The following is a 21,843-nucleotide window of genomic DNA, read 5'->3' as shown; positions in this document are numbered from 1 at the left end:
GGAGCAAGTTTTGATGTCATTAGTGACATTTGCTGTGATGAAATAATCACCTGTAGCCACGGTGCACTGGTGTGCCTCAAACCATCATATTCATACGTTCTAAAGAGCTAAGCCGAAGCCAAACATAATTAGCCCCCACTATGTTCTTGCAGTATTCCATACTGCACCTTTAAATTAAATAATGTTTTAATTTAAATGCAAAAACACAAAATGGTTTGTGAGAGGGTTAGATTTAGGGATATATGGTTAAAGTAGGGAATAGAAGTATCATGAGCTCAATATAAAAACAACAGAAGTCAACGGAAAGTCCCCACGAAGAGCATCTGTGTGTGTTTGTGTGTTTGTGTGTTTGTGTGTTTGTGTGTGTGTGTGTGTGTGTGTGTGTGTGTGTGTGTGTGTGTGTGTGTGTGTGTGTGTGTGTGTGTGTGTGTGTGTGTGTGTGTGTGTGTGTGTGTGTGTGTGTGTGTGTGTGTGTGTGTGTGTGTGTGTGTGTGTGTGGTTCGGATTTTACCTACATTGTGGGGAACAAATGTCCCTAAAAGGATATTAAAACCTGAAATCACCTGCATTGTGGGCACGAGCTAACGATATCCACAAGGAAAACGTTTAATGAATTTACTAAATCATGTTTTAATTAAAATCTAAATCAGAAACAAAATGGAATCTGCATACCTAGTCAAATTGCAAATTCAAAGGCTTTCAATCTGATCTATTGTTCACTTGTACCTTTTTCTTGTGCATCACGAACACTTTCGTGTTTATTTCAATGTACATTTTGTACTGTTATTCTTCACTTAAACTCATTTGACCTGGATCTTGGATTGTTTGTCTGGTTGTTCCTTTTACAGGTATTTTGCATAATATGTGTGTGGATTTCATAGTTTTTTTCTCCTTTAAACCCAACTGTTACCTGATGCACACTACCGTTCAAACATTTGGAAATGATGCAAAGGTGCATTTCATTGATTTAAAATAAATTTTTTGCTGCATTTAAAAAAAAATCTAAAATTAAAAGATTAAAATCATTTAGAAAATGACCACAAACATTTCAACAGCAGTGCATGCTTTTAGCGTGCAATAAATGTATTTGTCTTTTTTCAATAATAATAAAAAAGAAACATGCAAAAAGGTTAGCAATAATGTTAGGGGAAGAAAATATCATTAGCTGAGTATAAAAACAAGATAAGTCATTGGAAAGTCCCCACCATCATAAAAAAAACAAATGTGTCAGAAAGAACCAACGGCCTGTGTTCTGTTCCTGGCACTGATAAGAAGGGGCTCCATGTCTTAATATTAATTATTCATTGAAGCCTGATTAGAAATGGCCCACTTTTACAGCATATTTAGTGAGAAAAGAAATGTGTCTTACTTTCATCTAAACTGGCCAGAAATATAGAAGAAATATATCACTACTAATTACAATTACAGACAGTCAGCTTAAACACACTGTTAGATGTTCACACTGTTAGATCTTTCAGAAAGAACATAGTCCATATTCATATTAAAATGCCAGAATTTTTTTTTTGGCCTATTCAAGATGATCTCCATGAGATCTGAAAAATCTAGTTATCTCGTCTTCTCAGAAGGTTCTTGTCTTCTGAGAAAAACAGACTGCTAAAAATGATTAATAATGAAAGCGAATATATAAAAACCTCAAAATAATCTTCTACATTGATGCTTAAACCTTAAAGGTGTGATGAACTGGGTTTTTTTTATTTTTGTATACTGTTGTCCGGGGTCAACTTATGACGTTTGCATGGTTTTTACATTCAAAAACATCATAATGAATAAGTAATAGGCTATTTTCTGCATTGGTTTTGAGGCTTTCTGAAAAACGCTCGATTTTGATGGGCGTGCCGCACTAAAAACTTGGAAGTAAACGCCCGCGGCTGGGATTAGATAAGATTTGCATATTTAATGAGCTTCAGCTCCCCTCAGTACAGTGGGGATTGTTTTGAAAGTGTCTGGGGAAATGCTCACAGGACTCGCGAAATGCCTTTCTCAAACAAACACAATGATTCATATCTCATCCACCCGCGATTGATTGGAATGTTATTTTTGTATTTTGGCCTGCCCGATCGGTGAATAACCGCGACACGTACACACACACACACACACTCGTGCGTGCAAGAAAGGAATGTTATTTCACTATTTAAGATAGCCCGTCGGCAGGCCGGTGATACCACGTTTTGGTAGCCCATCTGAAAAACACATAGCCCCGGTACGTTGGCCTTTGCGAGCACTGGCGTTACAAGTCCGAGTCTGATCACGAATGAACCAATAACACCTTCTCCAGCCTGTGACCGCGTGCTAAGGTATGTAATCAATAGATATCAAACGATCTGTAACAATGCAATACTAACACAGATAAAAAACATGTTTTACTCACATAAGTGTGTTGCACCGTTCCTGTCAGATCCAATATAGAAGGCACAGCATTGTTTTTTAATCTCAATATGTCTGCAAATCCAGTCTCGACCTGTATCTTGTTTACAATCGATTCTGCGATGAATTGAAGCGAACAAACGCGCAATGTCTTACGCACGTGAGCTGCTCGGTAGCGCGATCCGTTTAGCTTCATGAGTCGGTGGGCGGGCTTGAGGCGGCGGAAATTTCTGTCATTATTTACTCTCCCTCATATTGTTCCAAACCTGAACACACGCAGAACACACTTTTTGGGTCTTTTCTTTACACAAAGCTATCATATGACTTATCCTTTAACCCTTGACATTGAAATGTCAACAAAAACATGGGTGTAGTTCTCAAAACCCTCGCTTCTCTTTTTTTGCCCCACAGCAGCAAACCAGAAGGAGGCCCTAAAGGGTTCATTCTGTGTCAAGGAGGAGCCCCAGGCGGAAGAACCCCTGAGCTCTCAGAGAGGACCCAGCTACAGCTTCTGCCAAGAAGGACCCCCAGGGGCCACCAAGCAACGAGAGGAGGGGAGCCCGATGTTGGGCAAGAGCAGCCTACTCAGCCAGGACATCAACGTCAAAGTGGCTTCTGAACTGCTAATGAAGCTCTCAGGTCAGCAGATGTATTTTGGTGCATGTGCTCAAATGTGTGTATTTTCAGTGCTTGAATTCACGTATGCTGTTGAGGAAATTCAAAGGCCAGAGGACTGAGTGAGTGGGTGTGTGTGAGAGATGTGTGTGCTTTACATTCTCCGTTTCTTTTCTTTGACACATTGATTAGGTCATATTTAGAATAACCTTAATGCAACAGTTCTACAGAGGTTATAGAATAATTATGTAAAATTATGTAAAACAGTGTCAGGTCATCATAAAATCCAGCATTTGTTTATATTTGCTCACTTGTCTGTAAATCTTGTCTTTTGTCTAGCTTGTCTAGTTTTTCTTTCTTTCTTTTTGCTTTCTCTCTCTCTCTCTCTCTCTCTCTGACATGCTGCTGTCCATTCCACTCACTTAAGTTTTCTGGGCAGAAAGAAGAGGGTCAATTCCTTTTCATGTTGTTCAGTCAATGTGCTTTTTATCCTGGTCAGTCCTCTGCCAAAATAAACCCATTGATTGCTGTTTTGGGCCGCTGGTCCAATCTTTATTTGAACTCTACAATACAAGGGGATTGAAAAAAGTTCAGGACTAAAAAGTATTCTGTTCTCACATACACTTTGTTTAAATGTGGTTGAAATGGACTCAGGTAGATGGGAATTTTGGTGCGATTATTTGCGGAAATGCTTTATTGATAACAAAGTACAAAGAGGATAGTGTGATAGAACATAATAGTGTTGCGAGCCATACTTGAACTTGCGTCACTCACATGAGACCATATGTACCACTAAGCCACAGCTCATAAAAAATTAAGCGCTTTTTAATTTTCTAATATTACCTTGAGCTAGGTACGGATTAGTCCACGCATAATGATTCATAACTGAACAAAAATGATTTCTGAATCAAGTTACATTTTTAACTGGAGACTCAATTTTGACTAAATCTGTAGTTCACTCTTTTGCCTTTGTACAGCAGAGTAATCCATAACAGAAAATGTAGATGTTTCAGGAATCATTTGAGTGACTCCATGAATCAGAAGCCAGAATCGAATCATGAGCAAATCCCTCATCTAATATTGATAACCTTAAAGTCAACCTGAAACCTAAACTGCGATTTTCTCCCCTATTGTGACATAAATTTGATTAAAACCTCAAAATATTGCCAGTGTACACATCCTCAGAGAAGTGATGTCTTTGGAGGGGATGTTCATGTTTTTGATTTAAAAAAAACAAAACAATGATATGCAATGATCAGTCAGTTATCATAAACACTGCAATATTCAATAAAAAATGTCAATTGTAAAGTAATTGCAATTAACCACACTTTCCATTTTGTGACCCTACAGTTCTTTATGCATCAGGTCTCGAGAAACAATAATTGTGAGATCACAGAGGTGGGATTTTAGACGTGATTGCAAGGTAATAAAAGGGCTTGAGAAAGAGAGAAACAAACAGAAAATGAGTGAGAAAAGCACTTGCCAAAGAGCGAGGGAGAGCGATCTAGAGTAGTCCATTACAGAGGATGATGGGGAGTGATTCACTCTAAAGCAGCGTATTTGACAGGCACCACACACCAGCTGCTGCTGCTCCCTCCCCATGATGCCTTACACTTCAGCGTGACTCAGCCGTGCCAAGAGAGAGCTGGTTTTAACACGTGTGCGTCCTGACTGCACAGCCCCAGGTCACGTTTCCCCTGAGAGGGAGTGAAAGTGAACGCGTGAACTAGAGAACCAAGTGTTTGCGGATACGAGTATGGAAAACAGTAAGACACGAGAAAGGAAGTGAGTACGCTTCACTCACGTTGTTTTTAAGCATTGTGTGTGCGCGTAAAGCTCAATGAGAGGGCTCCGTGACTTCCCACATTAGAACTACTATGAGCGGGAGCCTCTTACCCGCTCACACCACCTCCAGGATGTGTTTCCTCAGCCTCTCTCTCTCCGTCTCCAGAGGCCAGGAACAGGGACCAATTAGCCTGTTTGTTGTCAAGCTGAAGCAGTTTTACACGACATGGCCTCACAGATCTCTCTCAGCGCGGCCACAGCGGCATGCAGACATGCAACCAAGTGGATCTAAATAGCTGCGCTCCGCTAGCTGCAGGCTGGGGATCAATGCCATGGAAACAATGACATCGTCTGTGGTGTTGTGTGTGTGATGCAGTGGTGCAGTCTTGAGAGGTCATTTGGGGGAAGGTCATCTCCGTCTGACTCATATGCTCATAAGCACACTACCCTGCTGACCCAGGATGTCTCAGCAACACCTTCACTCTTCTTAAGGCCATCTAGCATGGCTTTACGTGAAATGCAATGGGGGTTGTGTACTGTAGTGGTTTTGTATAGTTTCACTTGGCACTGTTGTGTGAATCTCCGCAGACTCAGACTGCGCACGCAACTCACTGCGCTCACTAAGTGTTTATACTTGACTTGCTCGCCATTGCATTGTTCTAAAAACAAAAGACAGCAATGTAGAATATCAGCTGAAATGGCAGCGAGAAGTAGAACTTTACATTTAGCTTCTCAGACATGATATTATCATATGAAGCCAGTTTCAACTTTAGAAGACTTTAAAAAGTATATATTTTTAAAATTCAAATTACATTTAAACATGGAATGAATTGGAATGATTATAGGCCCGTTCTTATTATGAAATAATAGCAGAGTCCACACCAAAATAATAATAAAGATAACGACACAGAGAAGCGATATCTTTGGATTGACTTTCAGAACAATTTTTTTCTAGCGATAAAAACATTGATAGCCAATCAGAATCCATCTTGCTTTAAGCTTAAGCATTTAAAGCAGCAGACAACACAACTGCAGCGCACGCTTAGAATAAACAGAATTATATTATAGTGGGCATTAATATAGTTATCTTTATAGTTATTGTTCTTGGTGTGAACAGGCCTAATTACTTATTTGAGTAACTTGCACATATTGACTTTAGCTAACTTGAGAAAAAAAAGAAAAAAAAAACGATTAGTGATATAGTGGCCATAAATTAAGAATTCACTCCCACAACTTAATTTGTCCTTCGTTTTAGTTGTTTGTTTAGATGTTTAATTGTTTGCTTGTGGCAATGATAAAAACAAGGGAACACATTTGTACAGCATGCCCATGATTTAACAAAAGCAAGGGAACAAGTTAGTGGGACATGGCCGAGATTTAACTAAAATGAGGGGACAAATTAATAAGTTGTGGGAACAAATTCATGGCTATTTTGTTATGTGCAAGGCTGCATATTTTGTGTTTTGTTTGTGAAATTTCTTGTTCTTTGTGAGTTTTTTTTAGTTAGCTTTAGGTTTTGCTAAGCTAACATTCTAGCTTAGAACACCACCTGCTAAATAGCCTACTAGCTTCGTCTTTAGCCCACATAGATACTTAAAGGGATAGTTCACCCAAAAAATTAAAATGACCCCATGATTTACTTGCCCTCAAGTCATCCTAGGTGTATATGATATTCTTCTTTCAGACGAATACAATCGGAGTTATATTAACAAATGTCCTGGCTCTTCCAAGCTTTATAATGGCAGTGAATGGCTGTTTCTGTTCTCCACACGGCTCCAGGGGGTTAATAAAGGCCTTCTGAACCGAAGCGATGCGTTTGTGTAAGAAAAATATGAGATACTGGCATTCCAGCATATGATGTAGGACGCAGGCGCAGCGACAAAACTTGGTTCTCGAAAGAACTAGCATATTCTCACCGGAGCGTCCTTTTGTGGGGAAAAAAACGTATAGTTTAATAATCAACAGCCTGTTGTCAAATCTTCAACATGTTTACCATTAAATATTCATTTTGCATTAATCTATTTTTAGAGTTTATTTTGGAAAAAAAATGCTGTTTTATCAGAGAACTCTGCTACAATGAGATTGAGTTTACGGCACTTCTTATTCATTTTATGGTATCTGCAAACAGGGAATGACTATTGCACAACAGAAATTCAATGATGCCAAGGCTGTAATGTGATTGTTTTTCAAGGCACATGTAATCCAAAATGACTGTTATGCTTTTTTCAATGGTAGAGATGCAGCGCTTATATCCCAATAATAAGACCATCTCTGACACTGTAGTTCTTCTATGCCCCAGATGTACAAGTTCTTCTGCTGATGTACCATCACAACACATATTCCCATCCCAGGTTGCTCCATGGGTATTTTTCACGTGGTGTTCAAGTTCATATTGATGAACCTCACCACTGGCCCTGGTTGACTTGTAGCGATTAACAAAAAACAAGGAAAAAGTTAATATAGATTTGAACGTAAGCACTGACAAGACATGAGTAAGATTTTTTTTTTTTTGGCTTCATAGTGTGGATAGCAGCTTTCCCAGTTTGAGGTGTTGCATCACACGATTTAAAGTAGGTCACCTCCCCCACCCACCCCCCATCAAACCAGTTAACAATGTGTCGACTTCCCCCACATCTGTTTGATGGTAGCCGTTTGCATCCTGGGGCTAATTACCACTGCCGTGTTAGTCCCTCTGCACTGATGGTTCCTGGGTTTCAACAGATGGACCATGATGTGGTGCTGCACCGGGGGGCATACAGGACCTAAGAGAGGACTGCCATCCTCTCATCCTCCACAACGCAACCTGTATTGTCCCTTATGGGTAGAGATACATCCAATTGCAGCTCTTCCTCAAGGGGATTGTTTCTTGACCTGGTCATCTCTTCATCTTTTCTGCTAGGTTCTTGGCCTTTGTTATTATACCCGAAGCCAATTAGAGGCATCATACAGAGCTCAGCAGTAAGACAACAGGAGCCATGCCAGCCAGAGATACTGCGGTAGGCTGATGAGTGGCCGTGGCCTCACAATCAAAATTGTACTCCAAATGAGCTGGAATTATTTGATTCAATGAGCTGAAATTTTGAACGGATTACTCAATAAATGTATTTGACAGTGGATGGCTTTCAAAAGAAGAGCAGTGACAATTTTTTAGCATTGGAAAAAGCAGCATCTAAAACTAGTTTGAAAAAGGAATGTGAAAAACGTCCAATGGATCTCAAATGGTGGAATGCCATCAGGTAGTACACAACATGACCCTGGAAATTGTACACTATTAAAAATATATATATATATATAACATATTTTATTGAAATTGCTGTTCAGCACTGTTTTGACCATGACATTAATTCTGAAACGAGACAGTTCAGCAGTTCACTTGCTTCTAAACAGACGGGGAAGTTTAAAGATTCTGTTTAATTATTCGGTATTAGTATGTTAGAAATGGATTGCAGAACTTATAAATGTTCAAGAGTTTTTTCAGGGCTCTTCCACTGCAGAGCCAGTCAAGGATGAGGCTCTCGCAGCAGCATTATTTGTCAGAAATACAGGAATATTGATATTATTTAGAATATGCCATTATGAAGGACTTGCAGAATAGAATTCTAATTTACCTCTTCTTTTCCTTTCGGCTATTCCCTTCAGGGGTCGCCACAGCGAATCATCTGCCTCCATCTAGCCCTATCCCATGCATCCTCTTCTCTCAGACCGACTACCTTCATGTCCTCCTTCACTACATCCATAAACCTCCTCTTTGGTCTTCCTCTCGACCTCCTGCCTGGCAGCTCTAACCTCAGCATCCTTTTACCAATATATTCACTCTCCCTCCTCTGAACATGTCCAAACCATCTCAACCTGGCCTCTCTAACTTTGTCTCCAAAGCATCTCACATGTGCTGTCCCTCTGATGTACTCATTCCTGATCCTGTCCAAGAATTCTAATTGACCAATGCCGAAATATTTTTAGAGTGATCATTGATGGTAACTAGATGGTTCCTTTATGGCGGTACTTGGCCTGAAAAGTTTCAGAACGTTTTAGATGGTTTAAAGGAAGTCCTGTATAATGCTAGTTACGAGTTGAAACGCTGAAAAATCAACAATGGTACGCAAATGGCCAAAGACATTCTTTTGCATGTGTATAGTTCTGTAATTATTAAGAACTGGCACAGGTGGAATGCAAGAACATGTAATATCCCTCCAACAGATTAACTGACAAATATTCAACCTTTTTACAAATGGGGATTTAGCCCATAATAGTCCTGTCAAAACATAAATACCTACGGATTATGCATAATAATACGAACATTGCTTACAGCAGGTGATTGGAAATCCAACAGTAATTATATTAAAACTTATTGTGGAAGGTTGAATCGTTACTTGTGATTTTGTTGCTTTGAGGCTATAAAAAAATGAAGTTAGTGACACAATGTCTTAAAGAGGCTTTTACCATATAAATTGTCAAACAGCTAACTAGCAAAACACACTATTGGCACAGTGAAACCTTCTCAAAGAGCTTGCATTTCGAAATTATCCATAACAAAAAAGGAAGAAAAAACCCAAATAATCGACTACTTGGTTGTTGGATGACTAGTAGACCACCTTTACCCATTCCCAGCTTAAAAGATTATCCCCACAGTTATTTTTTTACGACTGCAAAAAGACAGTCTTTTCACCATCTAGAGTGAACATACTCCTCCGCATGAAATGAAACCACTGTGAAGCCTGCACAGCCATTTGACCATTTCCTGAATCATGCACAACCCTGCATCCATCCAGTAGCCTCTTCAGGGGCATGTGGAGCACTGATTCTCTCTTGCTTTCTCTCTCCGGCTGAGCTGAGGTGAGTGTTGCATCATGATGTGCTGAATTATTGAGAGGCTGTTCGGCCGCTGGTCTGGGATCAGCTCTCCCTTGTCTCTTTGCGGGCTGCGGTTGCTCTGGACCTCTTTGAAGCGGCTGAACTTTTCACCTCGCGTCTAAGCGGGTCATCCTTTCCGTCGGGCCAGAGGAGAAGTAGTCCAGAATGACAACCTCATTCTCTATCCTCCTCCACCTCCACCTCACCCTCTCAGTCTCTTTCTTCCGCTTTACCTCTCGCTTTTTTCTTTTTTTTCTGTCTGCCCCTCTGATGCTTCTTCGACTAGCCAACTAATCTCTCTCTCTCTCTCTCTCTCTCTCTCTCTCTCTCTCTCTCTCTCTCTCTCTATATATATATATATATATATATATATATATATATATATATATATATATTATATATCTATATATATGCAATATAATTTGCCTGTAAGTGGTACTGTAAAATAAAAAATAAAAAATGAAAGATGTAAATTTTCCAAGATGAAACAAAAATAAACTCGTCCTTCTGCCTAACTGTTCACTGGTCGAACATTCAAAAAATGACTTTCTATCTCTATTTCATCTGCCTCATGCCTCACGCTTCACCCTCCTTCCCTTATTTGCATCTCTTCTGTGTGCATCAATTCCCTTTCTCTCTCTCGCTGTCTCATCTCCAAATTCATATTCTCAGGCTACTGTACAGTGCATCAAAGTGCATGTGACAAGTGGGGTTTGCATGTGTTGAATGACTAATGCTCGGAGGCTGTCAGATTGTTTAGTATGCCAAACGGATGCGGTGGCAGCGATGGTTGATTCATGCCTTCATTGTCTAAATGAGGGTGATGAAGTTTGCAGCGCATGTCTTTGTCACCAACCTTCATTGCTGTTTTATATGACGCCTCTGAAATGTTTGACGTAGAAATACTGGTGGGTGAAAGAAGACACATAATATAATTATAGGTAGTTGACATGAAATCCTTTTGTCAAGTTGACGTCCTGTGGTGTGACATGCTATACACTGACTGAAACTATTCTTAGCAGCATATTTTCCTTTTCCTAATTTTTTTTGGTTTGTTTTGTAATTTAGTGTTTGTTTGTTTTTTGAGAAAGCATACATAACATTTTGTAATAAAAGAAAGAAGTATTACCCCCATAACCTCCCCCCTTCCCTGTCCCAACCCATTGCACTACAGGACATAGACAGATACATAAAATGCGATAAAATAAAGTAAAACATAAAAAAGGGGTAACAATAAAAATAACAAAAGAAGCAGTAGCTGCAGATTAAATATCCAACTGTAGATCTTCCACATAGACACTCACAGGTTTAGCGTGATTTAGTACTTTTCCTAATACATTTTATTAAACATGCAGTTTGTTTGAGAAACTGCATGCAATATTTATACTTTTAAAAATGAACAACAGAGTATTATTTAAAAAATGAAAAGTAATAGCAAAAGGCTGAGGTGGCTTGTGTGGTAATGTCTGTTTGATTCCTGTGTTCTCCTGCGTGTGTCCAAGATTTTGTAATTGAATTTCCTGCGTTGTGCAATCATTGCCTTGAATGTGACATAAATGTGAATTTTATCTTGATTCTGATTTTAAAAAATCCAGTGAATGTTTTACATCAACTGGACAGTTTAGAACTACATCAGTCAGAAACTAGGATTAAGATTTTGCAGTGTATATAGATGACTTTAGGTGGGTGACCAATACAGTGATTACAAAGAATACACAATGATTCTTATTAAAGCTACAAAAGTTATTCAGTCAAGAGGAGTAATTGACTTTCTCATTGTCTGTTGTTGTTTGATTAACATTAAGGACACAGTTAGCAGCAGGTACAGTAAATTTGGCTGCTTGTATAAATTTATCCTTCTCCCATCTTTAATTGTCAGACAGGAAATCGTTGAGTGCGTTACATACATTTTCTTTAAACCTTTTATGCTTAATCCTACAATGCGTGTGCTCATGTAAATGCATTAACCATTTTCCCTTATCGGCGTGAGGTCATAAATGGCTTAAACCGATCGCCACAGCTAGATTTTCGTCCATTACCCTGATTTCGCCTGGCTTGTAAACACCGTAACCTGCACTCTGTTGGCTTACTGAAGTGCGCATGTGTGATATGTGACAGGAAAGCATCCTTTACTGCGGATTCAAGTGCATATTGTACAGTCCGACTTTTTCTTGACCCAAGAAATTATAAAAATGTGTTCAATCAAAAGAGACGTGGTACAGTTGTTGTAACTGCAAACATCAGAGAATGAGTTTGGGAGGTTTTAATGCTTTATTTAACATTGAACCAATTTCGTTGTGACATCACTACTGGGGAATGAGCACCAAAACTCAACAGGTCTGTAGCACATGTGCTAACCACTTATCCACAGAATCGACATGTCTGAGTTTTCTATTTGTTTTTCCATGAATCTGCGCTGGTGTTAGACTGTCAGAGCTCACAGGAGAGATTTAACAGTCAGGAATCTTTGATAGACCAGATGGCTAAACAGATAGTTGACACTGGTCAGCCTCGGTTTAACCTCCCTGCACCAGTGCGCTTTCAGTGTGTGTTTGTTTGTATTTTCCTTCCTGTATTTGCACATTTATTTACTCATGATAATTTTGCATGTCTAACACACAGTGTTTTCAAAACATTGCCGATTAGGGTCTTCATCATAGTGACCCGCTCTCTACATCACTCTTTTTACGTACATGTGTACAAATGCATTTGAAAGCAGTTACTGACGTCACTGAACCCAATTTGAGAGTGCATTGCTGTGTGTGAGACTGCGTGTCCCCTAAATGACCCCGGCCCTCAATCTGGCTCTAGGCACTTTATTAAGGGATTAACGGGCTAGTGGTTGTCAGTGTCCCCGTGTGCTGTTGCCTCCTCCAGCTCCTGACACCTGGGCACATAACTGACCCCCCCCCCACTCACACACACACATACGCACTCATGCACACGCTCAGACACTGTAAACATACACTACTCACACACTATCTAGGTCAGAGCCAGACAACAACACTCCGACAGACCCTGCCCAATAATGCTCGCTGTTAACGGGAGGGGTGGAGGTCACCCGGCCTACCCACAATCTCCTGCTCCCTCGTCTCCGGCCAGACAAATTTCGTATGATTACGCCCCCTATGCCTCCCTCCCCAGCTGTCTGATCGAGTGTGGTCCCCCCTGAGAAGCATATGCCATCTACCGCTCGGCTGTACATACTGTTAGACGTCTGATCTAACAAGAAGAACATGCTAAATGTTTTTCTACCCGCCTTTTTTTCAGATTAGAACGCAGAGAGCAGACCTCTTTGTTTTTCTATATCAGAAAGGCTGAGTGAGTTTACAAGAGCTGGTTTTGATTATAAGAACTGTGGAGTTTCTATGAGCTCACTGACTGACTGTCTGTCTTGTTTGTCCTGTCGTGGCTCTTGCGTTTTTTTAGGCTAACCATAGAAAATTCTTGAAACCTTTAGAAGTTTGTAAATATGTTGTCAAGTTCAACCCTCACTGTTGTGTTCTGCTTGAGACCACTGCACTTTATGACTGCAAATGTACAAAAACAAAACACAAACGCACCAGGTATCCAGCCGAAGTTTGGCATTTGTTCGATTGGCAGTACGTGTCTTCTGGTCCACTTTGTTTTTTTTAAGAGGTAGTCAAGGAATTGTTTGAATTTGAAGGAGGTTTCTTTGTTTTGTTTTACTCTTTCTTTTTGGCTTTGGCTTAGCCTTGAGCAGTGAGTAAGAATAAAACATTCTGAGTCATTTTGACCAGATTTCAAACCCCCTTTTTTAAGCCAAATTATAGACATCTGCTTCGGCTTGAACCGCCTTTGGTGAAAGCCTTATCTCAATGATGCCCTTGTCTCTGTAGCAGTTTAAAACTCAAATGAGTCACAAAGCGGACAACCAGGATCAAATTTAAATATGTTGCACATGACAGTGAGTTGATGACTGTGCTTCCTTTGGCCAGGGGTCTTATAGGTTACAAAATCCTGCTTTTTGGTTTAGCACAGGACATTGCTATTTGATTGCCAGGGTGTTTACTGGCCCAATTAAAGAGAGCCTAGTTATGGCTCATGTCCTTCCTTCACTGTATGTCAATGAGACTTGACTGATATTTCATCACACAGTGACAAAGAAATACAAACACATGCAAAAACAAGAGAAAACCAATTAAATATGAATAACTGATTATGTTGTAGTCAGTGTATTCTTTTTCTCGTGAGCTTTTTGTTTTTATATGCATTTTTTTGTATAGTAAAATAAAACATGTGGTCACACTTTAGATTAGGGTCCAATTCTCACTATTAACTAACTATTAACTACGACTTTTGCCTCAATAAACTCCTAATTACTGCTACAGTAGTTGTTACTTTTAGGTATTGAGTAGGATTAAGGGAAGAATATATTTACATTATATATACTTTAATTATTTACATTATAAGTACTACTAAACAGCCAATATCCTAGTAATATGCATGCTAATAAGCAACTAGTCAATAGTGAGAATTTTGGACTCTTTGCTTTCCTTTTTTGCCAAATATTTAGTCAGATAAATACCTTAACCAACTTTAGTATGTTGTTCTTCCCTCATATTGCGTATTAAAGCTATTAAGTGAATTAGCAAGTTCAAGTGGCTTGCGAGATTGTAAAAAAAAAAAAAAAAAACCCAATGTACGTTTAATCGATGCGCCTGCTGCTATAGATTCGGGTGTGTGAGGTATATTGCACATTTTTTTTATGTAGAAATGTAATTTTTTTATAATTATCCAAAAATACTGTATAGGTATATACGTATATATATATTACTGAAGACTGGAGTAATGTCAAATTAAAATGCATAATCAATAGGACTAAAAAGGAAAACTTTATTACAGTTACATTTAACAAAGATGTAATTAGATTATAATCTTTGAAAAAGGATTGCAAACAAAAAGAAAAAGTGAAAAATAAAATAGATAAAATATTATCACCTGTCGTGGATCTGCTGCAATTTCATGAGATTGTGTCGCTCTATGTTTTTCTCTGTCTTGTTCAAAATTACTTGAGACCTTTGTGGTAAGTTTTTATTAGGAGCACCCAGAGGCACTCCATGCCCGATGTCGCCTCAGGACTATTACTCTGCACCATTGATGCAGTTGCCAAATATACTCATTGTTCTGGCCACTTCTGCAAAAAGCTTTTATGAAAAAAACGTTTTTCTTGAAATCTTTGCCTGAAGTTTCTTAGTATGCACTGCTAATTAGATCAGTGTTATGGTCAATTGCAAATGGAATAACATTCAATTTAATTTACGTTTCCAGAGAATAACAAAGACGCTTGCATCCAGAATGTCATGGTGAAGGCGGAGCCTATGGAAGTGGACCCACCCCTAGAATTGGCCCCACCCTCCTCTCATCTGCTGGGCTACAGCACTTCAGGGGCATGTGAGAAGAAGGAACCAATGGTCAACCTCCCAGATCCTTTGCCCCGCCCCCAAAATGACCTGTTCTCCCAGGACATATCAGTCAAAATGGCCTCTGAGCTGCTTTTCAAACTGTCTGGTAAGTCTCTATGAAAGAAGAAACACGATGGACTGTTCGTTTTAAAAAGAGCCCTCAGCAGCGCCAGTCTTCATGTTTTCTTCTTCATTGTCTTCTTTGATTGCTGCACTGACACACTAGAGAGTGGAGGGATATTTGTGGTGTTAAATGATGGCAGGATTGAGCTTTTCTTCCAAGAGCGTTCTGAGGATTAGCAGAGACAAACCTGCCCCCAGCGCTCCACGCTGCCAGCTACGGCTCTCTTTAAATGCCATCTAGCACCTCGGAAGCCGATCACAAAGCCCCCACCACACACACACACACACACACACATATATATATATATATTTATATCCTGCTGAAAAGTCCAGCATAAACCGGCATGAATTCCATATTAGTCCAGGCTGATTTATGCTGGTTAGAGCAGGTATAGTGCTGGTCTAGCTAGTGGACCAGCATAGTCATGCAGTTCTCAAGCAAGATTGGGCAGGTGTAGTTGGTCCACCAGCACTCCCGCTTCTCATGTTGTGGACCAGCAAACCAGCATCCCATGCTGGACCCAGCATGCAAAACATACCTTATGCTGGTGACCAGCAAAGCTGTATGTTTCAGCAGGTTATATATATATATATATACACACACACACACACACACACACACACACACACACACACACACACACACACACACAAACCTCACACGCACGCCATTCGCACCCTCCCACCTCCCCCCCTACCCCATGGGAGTGGTGTGTAGCTGCACAGTGTGTATGTATAACCCCTCAACCCTCGACTCCCTCAGATTGTTCTCAAACATTCTGGCTCAAGCACACTCGGTTGCACACACTTCCCTTGTCTCTCTCTTTCTCTCTCTCTCTCTCTCTCTCTCTCTCCCTCTCTCCCTCTTGCTCCTGTGCAGCATCGTCATGGCAACGCAGAGAGCCCTTCCATCCTCTGTGAGCCGTGTGACCGAGAGGGTGTCAGGGAGAGGGGGCTTAGGAAGTGCCACCCAGGGAGCAAGGTCATTACCAGACCACCAGAAGAGAGAAAGACAGGCAGATAGACAGACAGACATGAGACACTGTTCTCTTTTGCCCTCTGGTTTTTGATATTTTAAATGCAGTTTGGCAAAACATGGTTTTAAAAACCTAACCACTGCAATCCCTGCTGAAAAGACTGTCAAAAATCAGCATGCATATTCAACATTTTTAAATATCTAAACATCCTTAAAACAAAATACAGTTGCTTGAGTGAAATTATGTAATATACTAGGACTTATTTTCACATAATCTTACATTTGTTGAATTTAAATATTTATTATTAATATGTATTGTATTATTTCCCCACTAATTGTTACTAGATCTTTTTCTTAATACAACAAAAATACTTTGAAATAAGAATATTCAATATATGTTCTCTGAATATATTTATGCAATTTCAAGTAAATCTATCTTGTTTTGAAGATGTTTCTATTTTTACCAGAAAACAGGCATTTCTTGCTGGTCTAGCTGGTTGACAATATAAAATCAACTGAAATTGTATGACTATAAAAAGTTAGTTTTATTATAAAATTATTGAAATCATTTAATTTATGAGCGATTATTGACTTTTATAAGATTAAAATCAAGAAATACTGTACATTTTATAGGGGGGGAAATTATTTTTAGCAATATTGGTGAAACTGATGTTGGTCTACCAGCAAAAACAATGATTGTTTTTTTCATCAGGGATGAATTATTGGTCATTTTTATTAATGAATAGTTCTACTAACAAAAAAAACAAACATGTTTACTAAAAACAATTACCATATTTACACTTACTAGTGGTGAATGATTTTTTTGTAAGTACAACATTACAAAAAAACGATTCTGAGTTTAATTCCATTGTGTTTTTCTTTTTCAGAAAAAGTAAGTAAAGCAAACGAAAACAAAGACAATGCATCATTCAGCATACACAGGTAGGTTTACTGTTGTGCGCCTGTTATGCTTCCAGAATTTAGCTTTGCACATTTAGTAAATCTAATGGTAGCTTGTGATTTTCCAGCCCTTTCCTAGACGACCGCTTTAGACAATCACCTTTCAGCACGCGCTCCAAGAGCTCTTCCCCAGCTGAAGCCGGATCTTCAAGCAGGGTTTCCCAGCAAGGTAAGAACCTCTCCTCTGCACCAGCCAAAACCCTTACCATACTCACAGTCAGCGTACATAACTGACACACCTAGTTTCCAGGCATAAATACTTCTTACTGCCCATGAAACTGTATATTTCATAATTATTATATCTATATTTTTTTGTCCATATGAGAATGGGATTATTTCAGTGTTTCCTATGCATATTTATGACTGTAACAATGTTCAAGTTCAGGCAAGGAGACCGGAACCGGCAAATGTTCAACGTTAAATCACAAAATAAACATTAACAACAAAACGTAAGGTGGCATAAACTAAAACAAAACAACAACATAAAGTCCAGGCCTGGTTCCACTGTCGTCACTCCTCCGTTTATCCTTCAGGAAACTTTATCGCTCCGTTCACACGGCTCTCTGACTCGCCCTGCTTGCCACAATGACAAACAGCGCATGTCATATGATATTTGTTCCTAATATGTTTTGGTGCGTTAGTGTGAATGATATTCAACATAATGTTGCGATGGACTTCTGGAGGAAAAAACTGTCCAATAATTACGTTTTTTTTTTCAATCGGGTAAAAACTAAATAAACAAAACATCGAAATCGCAACATCAGTTTTTAGTAAATATTTGTGTGTATCTGGCATCATTGATTTGTACTATTTGATGTAGGCCATATATTATGTTCATTTCAAAGCTACTGCCCATTAACAAGTAATTTTTATGTGGATTTGGTGCTCATTTTGGACCCTGCTCACATCTACATAGATCTATGCACACAAGGCACCGCTCTCATCTAATGCGAGGCTACAGAGGCCTCTCGTGCTCCCACCCAGCTTTGAGACCGCTGCACTGGGCAGCTGGCACTCCCTGCCTCCCTCTACTGGCCCCTCTGGCAAAGGGTAATTAGTTTGCGCTCGCCTGGCCCGATTCCCTACACCAGTTAATGAAAAAATGATTGGGTTTTTCGTGTCCAGGGTGCGTGAAAGTTAATTCACTACACACTCAGACATGCGTTCATTCTTACGCACAGACACAAAGCAGACGTACACAAATCACATAAGAGCGGCTCTGACCCATGCCTACCTTTTTTCGTCTCTCTTTTTTCTTTATAATTCTTTCTGTTACTCCATCTTTCTTTGGCGTTTTCATTGCTAAGTGTCTAACACCTTATGACCCGGTGTGGGTAGTAACTCCCACTCCTTAGTTAAGACAAAGAGCTCTAATTTTTTATTTTTAACAGCACAATCAGTGGTTGAAAAATAAGCAATTGCTCTAAAATAGTTTTATATTTATGCTAAAGATAAACTTAATCAGTGTTTGTTTGCATGTTTTGATAGTTTTGTATATAAATGGCTTTTATGTTGCGCTTGTATGCATCCGATGAACATCATTGTCTGCTTTTACTTCTTAATGTTGTATTTTTCACTTAATTGCATGAGTATACTTAAGTTCATTGGGTCTGTGTCATTTTGTGTGTGTGTGTGTGTGTGTGTGTGTGTGTGTGTGTGTGTGTGTGTGTGTGCGCGTAACAGTGCTCTTCTATCCTTGCCTCTTGCCCCAAGTCATCTTCAGCATCACTGCGGAGGCTGTCTCATTTCTCTCTAATAACACTAATTAAACCATTAACCACTTCAAGGCATTGATGTAGAAGCTCTAGTGTCTCAATTCAGTGTCAATGCCTTAATTTTTTGGTTACAAGGTCATGAATTCTGTACATTTGACCCCAAACGTTACTAACCTGCATCCAGCTGGCTGAACAAGGAGCTAGCTGGGAAGTTCACTCAAACAATTCTATTATCATTTACTCACCAAGAACATAAAATAAGATATTTTAACTAGGGCTGTCAAAATTAACGTGTTAACGCAAATTAATTTTAACGGCACTCATTTTATTAACGCAGCGCACATTTTCTGTTTGATCTGTGGCCTAGCCCGTAGTTGGAGACATTGAGAGCAGTGATAGACGTAAAGGATGCATCAACAAACAGAAATAGGGAAAGAAAAGGGCTAACATTAACATTACTATTCTGAAACAAGTGACGTTATAGCCTACATAAGCTACCATTTTTTTCTGTTTAACTTTTATTAGACTCCAGGTCGCGTTTTCTGCAGTCCAAGTCCGAGCGCGATAGTTCCCGGTTTCCCCCGCAGCGCTGGTCAACTTGATTCTATTGAACCCTGGTGCATTTGCGGGCATCTTACATAATCACAAACATGCACAGGGTATGATAGAAAACAGAACGCGGGTCAATATATTGGATAAAGGGTTCCTTTCTGTTGCATGCTTGCAAAGGGACTCTGAGGAGATTGCATTCGCGATGTGCGAATACACTGCAAGCTCGCTGTCGCTCTCGCTCCGAGGTAAATCATTAACACCATCACCAATTATGTGTTTTGAACTATATGCTGTTTCACTAAACGAGGTTCGGGAGGAACATGTCAGATAATTGACACAGGTGGAGAGTACTCAGCTAATCAACAAAGAGGTATATATACGCAGCCGTCCTACCTCCATTTTGTTGACAGTTTTTCAGCATCCCTCCACCACCCCTTCTCCACATCTTGCCTTATCTTTTAGTTCTAAACCACTTACATACGGGGGGTACTCTGGGTTCGGGCCGAAGTCCGAGCTCGAAGCCCTCCCCCCCCGGACAGCACGCCAAATACGCAATTCAATTAACTCTCTACAAATTATATGTAAGTGTGAACTCGTGAAACATTACAATCGGCTAAAACAAATGCGCAGGTTACTTTTCTGAACAAACGCGCTCCTGAGTCCGTGTTTCTCAGACTGTTCACGTGAATCGCGGCACAGTTCTTAATTTAGGCTTAAGAGACATGAACAAGTTCTTTGAAAAACATCAATGACCTTTGATATACGTCTAGTCTTCATGCTCTGTCGAGTATGGTTTCACTAATAATAAACATAAATTTGCATAAAACATGCATATTTGTCCATACCCATGTTGATTAAAGTATTAAAAACTTGAAAAATATAAATTTAAGGTATATTTAGAACGGATTAAAATGTGGAATTAAGTTGCGATTAATCGTGAGTTAACTCATGACAATCATGCGATTAATCGCGATTAAATATTTTACCCGATTGACAGCCCTAATTTTAACCCCTTCTCCCACACCCCCCATTTTGGCAAGTGGGGCATACATTACATACCAAAATAAAAAGGTTTCTCATAAGTCATTCTGAATAGGCAAATAACCAATATAAATTTAGAACACTTGAGAGTTTACAGTTCAAGATTCAAAATTACTCAGTCTGTTATTAATGTGGAGATATACAATCTTAAACATAAAAAAAAATATTAAGATTGTATTTTTTAAAATGTATAAAAATATAAGTGTGGTCATGCTTCATTTCAAATCGGAGGATGTTATCTCTAAAATGAATTTTATGAAACATTTTCTAAGACCATGTCATGTGAGTTTTTAGAGAAGGCTGATAAGATAAAATAAAATTTAATAAAATATTTTATTGCTCTGTAAACACCCACTTGCACTCTATTGTCTATGTCTGGTGTGGCGAACTGCCCCATTCATGTTTCTACTGTTCTCACTCAGCAAACCTTTCACACCTCTGCCATGTATAAGACCTAATCTTCATTATTATTATTTTTTTTATTCAGCCATTATTAGCCATTATTCTGCTGTTACATGGCTTGCCCATCTACACCACTTTGATCCCACTTTATCATTAATCCACATTTTCTTTCTAGAAAACAAAAAAAACACATTATTGGGACCTTGTGACCATGCAAATTATTTTAACAAAATAGATATGAAATAGAATAGCTCCTGGTGGGACAGGTGCATTATAGCTACAATTAGCATCAAGCTACATAACACACTTTATATTAATTAGATTAACTTTAGATTAATATTATGCATTTACTCAAAACTCACTTTAAACCACCATTGAGTGTTTGTAATAACTTCTGATTGTGATTTAATGTGGATTTTAGTCATATAATGTTGTTGAAATGTTATGTGTAGCAGCTAATCACTACATCTGCTTAGTATTTATAATGTAAACGTTCTTTATTGATATGAAAATCGCTTAAAAATCATACATCATATACTATCGTAATCATGTTTATTAGCTTCCTGTTTCACGTGTAGAAATATTTCTTTGCGTTTGTTTTTCACGGAGCTCAGAACGAGGAAGTGTACGGGACATCGTCATCCAGAAGGGCAGGTATTATGGTCACGTAATATGATAGACAGCTCTAGACCGAATGAATGCTCGCTGATGTAATAACTTGTACAAACCAGAACAGATAGACAGTGCTCTTTACGTTGCTTCAGCTCTTCAGGTTGCATAATTCAGTGGGAAATTAATAGAAATTATATTCTGTATGACAAAATATTTAGCAAGCATGTTAGAATAAATCAATATTTCTCCAAATCTGCGCACTTTTGGACTAAAATCCTTAGCGGATACTGTTCAGTGCAGCTGTGTGAACACAAATAAACCACAGCAGACGTGACTGAATATGAGTGTTTTTTGTCCATACTAAGAAAGACACTGGGGTCCAAAACAACAATTTGGACCC

The 21,843-nt window shown here is 39.1% G+C and overlaps 1 protein-coding gene across 5 annotated transcripts in view; it reads left to right on the top strand.

Moving 5' to 3' along the window:
* Positions 1-21,843, top strand: part of znf827 (zinc finger protein 827) — a 90,873-nt gene that overhangs the window by 48,492 nt on the left and 20,538 nt on the right. For all 5 annotated transcript variants that reach the window (XM_079813321.1, XM_079813322.1, XM_079813324.1 and 2 more), the window contains exons 5-8: positions 2,797-3,024; positions 14,929-15,168; positions 17,049-17,103; positions 17,190-17,290. In XM_079813321.1, the coding sequence (XP_079669447.1) occupies positions 2,797-3,024; positions 14,929-15,168; positions 17,049-17,103; positions 17,190-17,290 (624 nt within the window). The remainder of the gene's footprint in view (positions 1-2,796; positions 3,025-14,928; positions 15,169-17,048; positions 17,104-17,189; positions 17,291-21,843) is intronic.

This window comes from Gobio gobio, assembly GCF_949357685.1.
Source record: "Gobio gobio genome assembly, chromosome: 3".
Taxonomy (NCBI): domain Eukaryota; kingdom Metazoa; phylum Chordata; class Actinopteri; order Cypriniformes; family Gobionidae; genus Gobio; species Gobio gobio.
Note: the sequence above shows the minus strand (reverse complement) of the source record. Positions and strands in the feature narration are given on the sequence as shown.